The following is a 13,109-nucleotide window of genomic DNA, read 5'->3' on the forward strand; positions in this document are numbered from 1 at the left end:
AGGGAAAAAAGCACTTTATAAGCATTTCCTGTAATAAGTGTATATTGGTGGCTTATATAACTTTTGGGGGGGCAATACAATACTTTAATAAAAACTTTCACCTTAGAGACCCCTTATTTTTAGGGTGGAACATGAATAGACTACTCGTGATCAGTTATGGATGTATGAATTTCCCCTTTCAAACATATATATGTCATGGTTCTTTCATGGATATGCTGGTGTCTTGTTTGGTAAACATCACCCTTTTATCTCTTTCAGTGCCCCCTTATATTCAGCCATTTGAGTCCCAAAGATTTTCCATCGGGCAAAGAGTGTTCATCCCATGTGTCGTGGTGTCAGGGGATTTGCCCATCACCATAACATGGCAGAAGGACGGGAGGCCAATACCAGCGAGCCTTGGAGTTACTATTGACAACATTGACTTCACAAGCTCCTTAAGGATTTCCAATCTCTCCCTGATGCACAATGGGAATTATACCTGCATTGCCCGCAATGACGCAGCCGCTGTCGAACACCAAAGCCAGTTAATTGTCAGAGGTAATTCTCCAGTATAAACATACAACCTTAGGCTGGGTTCACACTACGTATATTTCAGTCAGTATTGTGGTCCTCATATTGCAACCAAAACGAGGATTGGATTAAAAACACAGAAAGGATCTGTTCACACAATGTTGAAATTGAGTGGATGGCCGCCATATAACAGTAAATAACTGCCATTATTTCAATATAACAGCCGTTGTTTTAAAATAACAGCAAATATTGGCCATTAAATGGCGGCCATCCACTCAATTTCAACATTGTGTGAACAGATCCTTTCTGTGTTTTTAATCAACTCCTGGTTTTGGTTGCAATACTGACTGAAATATACTGACTGAAATATACATATACTGACTGAAATATAGGTAGTGTGAATGCAGACTAATAGAGTATATATGTTTATATATTATGATACTACAGCTGGACCTACAGGACCTATTGTTAAGTAGGCCCCCCCATTAGGTAAATGGGAAGGCAAGTAAGTAAATCCCACCCACTTGGTAGGCAAGTCCACCCTTCCCATATAAAGTATGTAGGTAGCCACCTAGTGTTAAGTACATAGGCTCCCATATTAGGTAGGTGGCCGAGCACCTCCGGTATTGTGTAAGCAGGCAGATGTGTCCCCTATTAGGAAGGTGCCCAAACATTAGGTAAGTACTATGGAAAGGCTATCCCATATTAGGCAAGTAAATCATACCCCATTATGGTTGGTTGCCATAATAGGTAGGTAACCAACCATATGAGACAGTAAAGTAGGACCCATATTAGGTAAGAAGACCCCCATATTAAGAAGGTAGGTAGCTTACTATTTGAAATACATTGGTAGGTCCCTTATATTAGAGAGGTAGATCCTCTATAACAATTAGGCAGCCCCTCTCAACCAGATGGTATGTGCACACTGAGGAATAGGTGAGGAATTTTCAGAAGCGGAATCCGCTCTTTATTTCTGCTTCATATTCCTTTTGTAAGATATGAACAGAGCAATTTCCTATTGTGTTTGAGCAGAATTTTCTGCCGCAGATCCGCTTTTTGCACATGTGAATGCTTTGGGCAGATTCTGCTAAAGAAATCCTATAGAAGTAAATGGGGCTTGAATTCTGCTTGCATTCTGCCAGAGCTGAAAAGGCGAGGAATTTCAAAACTTTCTTCAATTCCTCCCCTATTCCTCAGTGTGCAAATACCTTTAGGAAGATAAGTCACGAGTGGCATCCATTATCTCTAATGCTGGGGTCACACTGAGGAATTCCGCCTGGAAAGAATGAACATTGTGAATGAACATTGGCTTTAATGGGCTTTCCGCTTCTTCGTTCACACAGCGGAATTTCCGCGCTGAAAATTCCGCCGCGGATCCGCTTTCCGCCTGAAAAATTGACATGTCAATTCTTTGGGCAGATTCCGCTAGAGGAATCCTATAGAAGTCTTGGAAGATGGGGCTTGAATTTTGCTAGAAATGTAGCTCAAATTCCGCCTCTATTCTGCCAGAGCTGAATAAACGAGGAAGTTCAAGCAGAAAACTTTCCCCTACAATTCGAGAATTCCTCAGTGTGAACCCAGCCTAAGGGTGCGTTCACACGTAACTGATTCGCAGCGGCTTGCTTCAGGGCTCCTGGCACGTCCTGCTAGGCCAATCAGTGCGCTGCCCCACAGCAGCACACTGATTGGCTGAGCGGAATGTGAAGACGCCGAAAGCCCCCAAGCAAGCTGCTACGGGGAGCAGGTGATGTATACGCTCCAGCGGCCGGGGGTTAACGGGGCGGGCTGCGGACATACTCACAGCGTGATGTGCATCCCGCTGCGAGTTTGTCTGCCTATAAGTGCACAGGGCAGGGATCTGCAGCGAGAAATCCGCTGCGGATCCGTTACGCATGAACACACCCTAATAAGGCAAATGGAAAGAGGTTGTTGAGATCATAAAATACTTTTTAGGTCCTTGAACCCCTTATAAAGTATCAGGCAGTTGAAATCCCCCAACATTTGCTAACGAGCACTCGAGAGACCCCCCATACACATTAGATGGTTAACTGATCCTTCTAAAATCGTCAGGTTGGCCATCATTTATCTAAAGTATATGGCTAGCTGTGTAGCCATACCCCTAATGGGGTCAAACAGTGAAAAGTTGATGATGGCCTGGCCACAAAATAGGCTATCAATAGCTGATTGGCAGGTTGCTGTCACCTAGCAACCCTGCAATCAGCTGTTTGGGCATGTAAACTATGTATGGAAGCCTCCTATCTGTACATAGTGGTGGCACAAAGATACTGCAACGCAGCAACGCTTGAAGACAATGGGAGTTGTGCAGAAGAAACCCAGCTCCAACAATGTAGGGAGCTTAGGACATCCAGATTTGGTACATTGATCAGCCAGGGTCCTGGATGTTGGCACCTTGACGATCACCTATTGATGTCCCATCCTATGGACAGACCATTAATATCTCTTCCCTGGAAAACCCATTTAACATTGGACCTGGCTGGACCATTTGCAGTGGAAAATCGGTACAGAATCCCCAGAATCTCTATACTTAGAGGGTATTAATCAGGACTAGGCGTGACGCTCCTAGTGATTGAGTCTGGTGATCTCCGCAGTGCAGGTGACCGCTGATACACCACAAGATGATTGTATATGTTAGGAGGAGTAAGATTTCAATTTTTTTTTTATTTTTACACGTTTTTGCAGCCAATCTAATACCTTTACATTCAGTCGAATTTGTCGGCTGTGTTTTCTTCCTGAGGGTAGGCAGAGGTCAATGCTAAGCCCAGAGGAACGGGGAGCCATGATGAAAATGAGAGCAGTTGCTTAGGAACGGCCAACCTTAGCTGCCTGCTTCTCCTGCTGCAGCCTCACCCTGACTGAGATGGCTGGAGATGCCGCATTCACCTCACGTCTACATGACTTTTCATTGTAGGAACTGCGTGCGATCTACAGCTGAAAAATGGCCTTCACAGTCCTGATGGGGTAGTCTGCCGAGAGGGAGATGGGCACGGCTGCTGCCTTTTCTGCATCTTATACAAAACCAATATAATAGGGGTCATTTAGGGTTATCACATTGTAGAAAAAGTTCGAGCATGTATTCCTGCTTCTCGATGGCTTGTTAATTCTGCAATGAATTTCAAGATTACTTGCCATGAAATACCAAATGCTGTTATACCTCTGTGTGCCAATCACAATGCATGTTGAAATCAGTGGTGTGGTAAAACTGCTATATAGTAAAGAAATGAAAAAAAAAAGTTTCGTACTAAATAAATTTTGAGATTGTACTGTATATTGTAAAATGTCACATACATCGTGGTTCGTGATGAATCAAAGATTTCATATTATCCCCTTATTTACAGAATTATAATTACTATCATTATTGTAACTGTATATTTACACAGAATGTGTATATATATATATATATATATATTCTGATGTGGTGCTGAAACAAAATAGAAAACACAGTTTTTAAATGCATAAATTTAACCCCTTAAGGTCAAAGCCAATTTTCGATTTTGCTCTTTTACTTTTTCCATTTTATGTTTAAGTCCATAGCGCTTGAATTTTTTCACCTAGAGACTTATATGAGCCCTTATTTTTTGGGAAACCAATTGTACTTTGCAATGACAGGCATTATTTTTCCATAACATATGCTGCGAAACCAGAAAAAAAATCATTTGTGCTGTCAAATTGAAAAAAAAAATAAATAATTTGTTTTGATTTCGGGGAGTTTTGCATTTAGGATATATAACATGTATAACTTTTATATTATGTGATGGCTTTTATAAAATTCAAACGATTGTTAACAAATATATGTTCCTTAAAATCGCTCTATTCCCAGGCTTATAGCGCTTTTATTCTTGGGTCTATGGGGCTGTGTGAGGTGTCATTTTTTGCGCCATGATGTGTTCTTTCTATCGGTGATTGCGCATATACGACTTTTTGATCACATTTTTTATTACATTTTTTCTGGATTTGATGCGACCAAAAATGCGCAATTTTGTACTTCGGAATTTTTTGGCGCTGACGCTGTTTACCGTGCGAGATCAGGAATGGGATTAATTAATAGTTCGGGCGATTACGTGCGCGGCGATACCAAATATGTTTATTTATTTATTAATTTATAAAATGGGAAAAAGGGGGTGATTTGGACTTTTATTAGGGGAGGGGATTTTTTATTAATAAAAACACTTTTTTACTTTTTTTTTTACATCAACTAGAAGTCCCACTGGGGGACTTGTATATACACAGCACTGATCTCTCATAGAGATCAATTCTGTGTATGCAGCTGCATTGAAGTGCTTTATTAGCCGGCGCGGGTCCTGTTGGTCTAATAGAGGCACTGGCGGGACCCCGCTCTGAACACCCCCCCACCCCACCCCCCACCCCCCGCTAAGGGGTTAAACAGATTAAAAACAATATTGTGGCACTCACCAAAAATCCAAAAACGTAGATTCTTTAATACTCAAAGGGCATTGGTAACACCAAGCAAACGTTCAGCAATTAGGCTGTGTTGGTAGGCCACATCCTAGATTCTAGAGCCGGGATTCCATTCGGGGTCTGTGCCCTGTGTAATAGGAGCTTTAAAATGGCCTTAGGTTACAAGCGTTTCAACATACAATGGTCATTTCTAGATAGTTGTATCCTGAAACCAAATATAACGTACTGTGCTACAGAGTTTGGATCTGCGGCACATGTGAGTGGCTAGATGATTGACCAATTAAAATGGCCATTTTACTGGTAACTCCCAGTATTACTGCAGTACATTGGCTGTCTAGTATCTCCTCTTTACAGTACAGGGTGAAAATACATGTCCTATATTTTGGAGACCCTTCCAAAACTGTACAGAACCCTGAATACACTCCAGTCCTCTACATAGAAAGTAATTTATAGTGTCGTTCAGCTCTTTCTGACTTTTATATGTAGGGACATGTATTTACCATAAAAGTTATTTACTTATGTTCTTTTAAATCTTAATTTTTTTATTTTTTATTTTGGGGTGATGTTATTGGGGATTCAGAACCAATTACCAGTTTTTAATAGTGTTTTGGTCTCGAGATACAATATACAGTATTCAGCTTATAATGGTCATCCTGGAACCAATTAATATTTTAACTTGAGGGACCACCGTACCATAATACTGATCCTATGTACAGAATATAACTACTATAATACTACTCCTATATAGAAGAATATAACAACTATAATACTGCCCCCCTACTGTATATAAAAGAATATAACTATTCTAATACTGCTTCTTTATACAAGAATATAACTACTATAATACTGCCTCCTATGTACAGAATATAACTATTATAATACTACTCCTTTACACAAGAGTATAACTACTATAATACTGCCCTATATACAAAAATATAACTACTATAAGGCTATGTTCACACAACATATTTTTTCGTATTTTTACGGCTGTTGTTGCCGATTGCAACAACGGCCGTAGTTAATACGAAAAAATACGCTGGCCGGGTGTCTATGGGATCCGGGCCGGAGCATATGCACACAGTATACTCTCTGGCCGGGATCCCTAGCGGCACAGCAAACAACTAACATGTCAGTTTTCTGTGGCCACTGTTCAGTGAATAGCGGCCATAGAAAACCATGTCAAAGCAAACTATGAAGCAAGCGGCTGCGGGAACAAGCTTCATAGCATGCATGGGGAGTTCTGATACGGGCGCGCACGTATGCGCCGGCATCGGAACTCTGCGGGCCGAAAGATCATCCGTCCGGTACTGCAGTATCGGCCGGGCTGATCTTTTCAAAGACCAACCGCTTCGTGACCCGGCCGGGTGACGGAACGGCCGGTTTCTTACGCCATGTGAACATGGCCTAATACTGCTCCTATTTACAAGACAATAACTACTATAATACTGCTCTATATACAAGAATATAACTACTATAATACTGCTCCTATATACAAGAATATAACTACCATAATACTGCTCCTATATACAAGAATATAACTACTATAATACTGCTCCTATATACAAGATTATAACTACTATAATACTGCTCATATATACAAGAATATAAGTACTATCATACTGCTCTCATATACAAGAATATAACTACTATAATACTGCTCCTATATACAAGAATATAAGTACTATAATACTGCTCCTATATACAAGTACTATCATACTGCTCTCATATACAAGAATATAACAACAATACTGCTTCTATATACAAGAATATAACTACTATAATGCTGCTCCTATATACAAGAATATAACTACTATAATACTGCTCCTATATACAAGAATATAACTACTATAATACTGCTCCCTATGTACAAGAATATAACTACTATAATACTGCTCCTATGTACAATATTATAACTACCATTAATACTGCCTCCTTTATACAAGAATATAACTACTATAATACTGCTCCTATGTACAGAATATAACTACTATAATGCTGCTCCTATGTACAGAATATAACTACTACACTACTGCATAGCTAGTACATAACTATATATACAGTAATATTGGCCTTACTCTATGTGGTATATGAATCCATATAGAGATAATCTGAACTCCTAATAACTGCAGGATCTTGTTTTTGTACGATGTGATTTTCTGACATGTTGAAGATCTTTACATCAAAAGGAAGGATGGAGGTCACGGCTCTAAGGGGAGAAAAGACGTCTAACTGACAGATGACTGAGGGGCCTTGTCTATCTCTATACAGCGGCTTTATTCATCTCAGTAATATACTGAGCTTTGTTGATAACGCCACCACCAAACACCAGTGTAAATGACCAATTACTTCAACACCAAACTTATGCTTTACTGTAAACCTGATCAGTCAGTCACCTATATTTTGTTATTGATCACCCCCTACTGGCCAGTTTGTTTTATTACAATACTCAATGAGTACACAAATAAAATGAATACATCAGTCTGCAACTCCTAACATATACTGACAGGCCTATGGGGGTTTACACCTGGAGTTAACCATTTGTGTCATCTAACAAAAATAATATTCATCTGATTCTTTGTAATATCTACCTTATTGTACAAGACTAGACCTCATGTTACTTAGTGTACTACAGTTTTTTATTTTGTATTCAGGCAGACATTATCTGTAGATCTTGCAGGGACATATTTACTAATTTCTACAAATATGTAAAGTTCCTCCTAGATTTGTGGTCCATCCCACTGACCAGGACGGGATTTTCAGAAAGGCTGTGATACTGAACTGCTCAGCGGAGGGTTACCCTGTGCCTAAGATTGTGTGGAAGTATTCGAAAGGTAATGTCCATATTGTCTTTGCTCCTTCTCTTTACTTTCTTTTAACTTTCTTTGATATCTGCTCTTTTTTTTCTTTTTGCTTGCTCCAGAAATCCATCAATAAATATAACTCCTATAATAATGTCCCCTATGTGCAAGAATATAACTACTACCATATAACACTACCCCCTATATACAAGAATATAACTACTATAATACTGTTCCTATATACACGAATATAACTACTATCATACTGCTCCTATATGCAAGAATATAACTACTATAATACTGCCTCCTATATACAAGAATATAACTACTATAATGCTGCTCCTATATACAAGAATATAACTACAATAATACTGCCTCCTATGCACAAGAATATAACTACTATAATACTGCTCATATATACAAGAATATAACTACTATAATACTGTCTCCTATATACAGGAATATAACTACTATAATACTGCTTTTATATACAAGAATATAACTGCTATAATACTGTCTCCTATGTACAAGAATATAACTACTATAATACTGCTCCTATGTACAAGAATATAACTATGATAATACTGCTCTTATATACAAGAATATAACTACTATAATACTGCTCCTATATACCAGAATATAACTACTACAATACTGCCCCTATATACAAGAATATAACTACTATAATACTGCTCCAATATACAAGTATATAACTACTATAATACTGCCCCCTGTGTACAAGAATGTAACTACTATAATACTGCTCCTATATACAAGAATATAACTACTATAATACTGCTCCTATATACAAGAATATAACTACTATAATAAACAATTGGTAATAAAAAAATGAAAAAACACATAAGAAATAAAAGAAGTTGTCACGAGTGTCGGTGAGTGCAGTTTTTTCATTTTTTTATTACCGATTGTTTACCATAGAGACTGCTTACAAACTAGCACCGCCAGACACATCCCCGAGTACTACCTGTATGCCTAGAAAGTTCAGCTCCAAGCTGTAGTGCCGGCTACTCTTTGTTGTGCTGTTAATAACTACTGCTCCTATGTACAAAATATATAACTACTATAATACTAGTCCTATATACAAGAATATAACTACTATAATACTGCCCCTGGTGTACAAGAATATAACTACTATAATACTGCTTCTATATACAAGAATATAACTTCTATAATACTGCTCCTATATACAAGAATATAACTACTATAATGCACAAGTCTTAGAGGGAGTAATAATGAACGAGCGGCACTCACCACTGTAAATTGCTTTTTTCTTTCATTCCATAGACGTGTCAGAAACTCATTAGCGATGCACAAACACATATCGGGGCCGGGAGGGAGACGGAAGTCTGATCACTGTAGACACAGGCTACAGCTGTTTCGCAGGGTCCTCCGCTTCATCAGGCCTAACCAAGCGATGGACTCCGCAACACAGCTGGGAGAACCCGGAGTCCTTCTCTTTTTGTTATCACTTTGTATCTATGACTGAGAATTTTAGTGGCATTCCCCTTGAACATTTAAAAAAAAAATTTCAATTACTGATTTGCCTAAGTATCTCCTTTCTTCAAAGTAAGCGGTCCCCAGGCCCTTCACCCTTTCACATTTAGAAATCCAAAAGGGTAGTGTAGTGATGACTCCCTCTAGTGGTGGCCCTGTGAAGACCGAATTTTATTATTAAAGAGTCACTGTCGTATTTTATTTTATTTTTTTGCAGAAATCAATAGTCTAGGCGATTTTAAGAAACTTTGTAATTGGGTTTATTAGCCAAATATGCCATTATCTGCATTTAAAAAGCCTTTTTCCAGGTCCCCCCTCCTTCCTCTTTTCCATCCACTGCAAAAAATCAGGAAATTGTGACTTGTTGCTTCAGACACAACCCTGCCTGTTCTAGGGAGAGGGGAGGGGGGAGGAGGAAGGAGGGAGTTAGCCGACAGCAGAAAGCAGATAACAGAGGATTACAGGCACGGAGCTGGGTGACAGCTGTAATCTGAGCTCAGACAGGTCACTGGTGATGGTCAGAAGAGATATCCCGTGAGGGATTTGTAGATTAACTCTTTGTTGTCCTGTTTTGGTCTTTTATTTAGCTCTCTCCATAGGAGAACAATGAAGACAGGGGGAAAACTTCAAACTGCTTTTTCATGATAAAAAATGCATTTTTCGGCTAATAAACCCAATTACAAAGATTCTTAAAATCGCCTGGACTATTGATTTCACGACAGTGACACTTTAAGCTCTATGTCTGTGCAGGGGATTTGGAAACCTGGAAAATAGTAAAACAGAACCAGCCGCTGTATGGATAAATTGAGGAAATTGGGCCAGTATAGAAGAATCTTTATAATGAGTGTAACACGGGAGGGGCTCATGTCCCTGGTGTTGCCCCATGTCTGCTGTCGCTGTTGCGGATGGTCGCAGCTGCGTCATGCAAACATTTGGCACTTAGCTGATTGTCTCCGCTGTTTCCATTGTAATTTATTCATTCCTTTAGGAAATTGAGTGGAAAGCTTAATCACCAGACACGCGCGCTTATTACAGAGTACAGAGCACACCGCAAACCGGAGAGCGCAACGGTGAATACTCTCACACTGACTGGAGAAATATTGAACCAATATATAAATACTCTATTCTATAGATAGATACTATATATCATATCTGTCTCATGTCTGTTTGTCTTTCCCCCTGTATCTGTCTTGCTATCCATCCACAGCGGGCAAAATAAGTTTGGTACACATTTTGCAGGTTTTCCCACCTACAAAGAATGGAGAGGTGTGTAATATTTATCGTAGGTACACGCCACCTGGGAGAGACAGAATCTATAAAAAAAAATCCAGATTATCACATTAATTTTTAAATAATTATTGATCATCCAGATGGTCATTACCAGACTTCAAATGAGCCTGGACATGAGTTGGCCGGAGCAGGGAGACCTAGAATGCCCTGCAGGATTATAGTTCATGATGCTGTAACATGTTACTAACAGTAATCTTTGAGACTGTGGTCCCAGCTCTCTTCAGGTCATCGACAAGGTCCTCCCATGTAGTTCTGGGCTGATTCCTGACATTTTTCAGAATGATCCTTACCCCCACAAGGCAACATCTTGCATGGAGCCCCAGACCAAGGAATTTTCTAATAATTGGGAAAACAGTCCTTCTTACTAAGCTGCTTGCCTATTGGGGACCACTGCCCTACAGACATAGGATCTTGCAGCTCAGCTATGGTCATCTGAGCTCCCACAATGCATTGCTTACAATATAAGAAACCAGCAGGATTTTGAATGTAGCTCTGGAGTTGAAAGGAGAAAGAACTATATATTATATAAGGCATTTACAATGTGTCCTGTTTATACAGATGTAATGGAGTGGAGTTCACCTTTATTAATGGGAGCATCTCTCTTTTTGGCAGGTGCTGGAGTTCCTCAGTTTCAGCCCATTGCCCTGAATGGTCGTATACAACTTCTCAGTAATGGTTCTTTACTGATAAAGCACATCCTGGAGGAAGATAGCGGATACTACCTCTGCAAGGTCAGCAATGATGTGGGAGCTGACGTCAGCAAGTCCATGTATCTCACGGTTAAAAGTAAGAACTGGAACTATTTATTTCTTGTTAACAAGGAATTTATTTCATAGTAGCCGGGAAATGTGGTATGCACCTCTACTATGTCAGGTCTTCATCCTGGGTGTATAACATGAACATACAACCATCAGCCATAACATCACAGTCACCTGCCTAATATTGAGTAGGCCCCCTCGGGGCCTGGACCTCATGCGGCAAAGATTCAAACTTTCCAGTCTCCCGGCATCATATTGATACATGATGCCGGGCAGTTATTTATTCCACTACACAGCTTACCCGTCCCTAGGGTCCGTGTTTCACTGAACGTGTGAACGCCCTCTTATGCCAAAAGAATTGAGCAGGAAACAGAGGGGCACATCAGCAAAAGCAATATATCCAACCACGTTAGGCAAGTCCTTGTTCAGACTGGCAGGAATTAAAGATAAACTTAAAAGCGACAGTCCCCCTCAGCGTGGACATGTCTGGTTCCCTCGCCTGTGGTAGTTAACCTCTTAAGAGCCTGGCTTTTAGGACTTTGAGAAGCAGCAGCAGACATGGATTCTGGTACATTGCAGTCCCCCAAGGGACTTGGTGCACATAATTGTTAGGTAGGTTTTACATGTCACAGTAACATCCACATGATGCCAGGACACAAGGTCTCTAGCAGAACATTGCCCATCTCACTGCCACCGCCATCTTGTCTTCTTCCCATAGTCCAGGCTGGTGCTAAATCTTCCCCAGGTAAGTGATGCACATGCATCTGGCCGTCCGCATGATGTAACGTGATCCATCATATAACTGTTAGACCAAGAAGTGCCAAGGTACTTTCTCCAAGGAGTGGAGTCCCTGGTTTTCACCAGAGCCCACTGCATGTCGGAATGGGCTTCGCTGCAGGATACTCCCAGGTCACTACCCTCAGAGAAGGTCCCTGGTGACCACCAACTGATGAAAGTGAAAAAGTACAGGAGCCTGGAACTAGATGCTCTTCTGCGGTCACACCTCTCATACTTTGAAGGCACTGTTCAGAATGGAGCTGAGAATTACAAATGGAACAAGATCCAAATGGCTAGAAGTACGCTAGGAAGCAAGAAAGTGGCACATAGCAAGGGAGGACAGATGTGGTTTGATGCCTGATACACACTAACAACTGAGCCCAGAGGTGTGCAGGTGGTGGTTATATACAGTATACCCTCAGGTGAACAGGCTAGAATTCTCCAGAACCTGTGGGCTGAGCTATAAATAACAGTGAACAGACGCATGCCTGCCATTAGAGGGAGCCCAATCCTCTAGGTCAGCTCAGAACAGGAGAGTGTACAGATGACCACAGGACAGGAGGACCTGCGGCAGGTAAAAGATAACGGATATGACCATGTGCTGTTACACATCAGACCAGACACCTTCTTCTGTTGCTTCATGCTCAAGGCCTAATGCCCATTGTAGACACTGTTAGCAGTGAGGAGGACTCTCTCTGGTGTAGTCTAGTCAGAAACACTATCTGGATACACACTCTCAGCTAAAGGACTAAACACTACCCTCGATATATAAGGGCTAGAACTGGACTATCCCCCCATTGGTGGAGGAACTGTGGGGCAACTTGATGCCCCATTGGTGGGTGGGAACTTTCTGGAATAGGCCTCTGGTAGGCCAAGGCATTGGGACATGACTGGCAAACATATTCTTGCACCAATAAACAACATAAACATGCAGAACAAGATTCTCCTTTGACTTTCAATGTGCTGGTTTTATAACATAGAAAAGCTCTCTAGTGGCACCTTGTGGCAAATATTGAATAGTACA

The 13,109-nt window shown here is 40.6% G+C and overlaps 1 protein-coding gene across 5 annotated transcripts in view; it reads left to right on the forward strand.

The window, feature by feature from the left end:
* DSCAM (DS cell adhesion molecule) overlaps positions 1 to 13,109 on the forward strand; it is a 312,819-nt gene that overhangs the window by 151,913 nt on the left and 147,797 nt on the right. For all 5 annotated transcript variants that reach the window (XM_069945870.1, XM_069945869.1, XM_069945874.1 and 2 more), the window contains 3 exons: positions 259 to 537; positions 7,659 to 7,778; positions 11,163 to 11,336. In XM_069945870.1, coding sequence (XP_069801971.1) covers positions 259 to 537; positions 7,659 to 7,778; positions 11,163 to 11,336 — 573 coding nt within the window. The remainder of the gene's footprint in view (positions 1 to 258; positions 538 to 7,658; positions 7,779 to 11,162; positions 11,337 to 13,109) is intronic.

The sequence above is a fragment of the Dendropsophus ebraccatus genome, chromosome 11 (genome assembly GCF_027789765.1).
Source record: "Dendropsophus ebraccatus isolate aDenEbr1 chromosome 11, aDenEbr1.pat, whole genome shotgun sequence".
Lineage (NCBI taxonomy): Eukaryota > Metazoa > Chordata > Amphibia > Anura > Hylidae > Dendropsophus > Dendropsophus ebraccatus.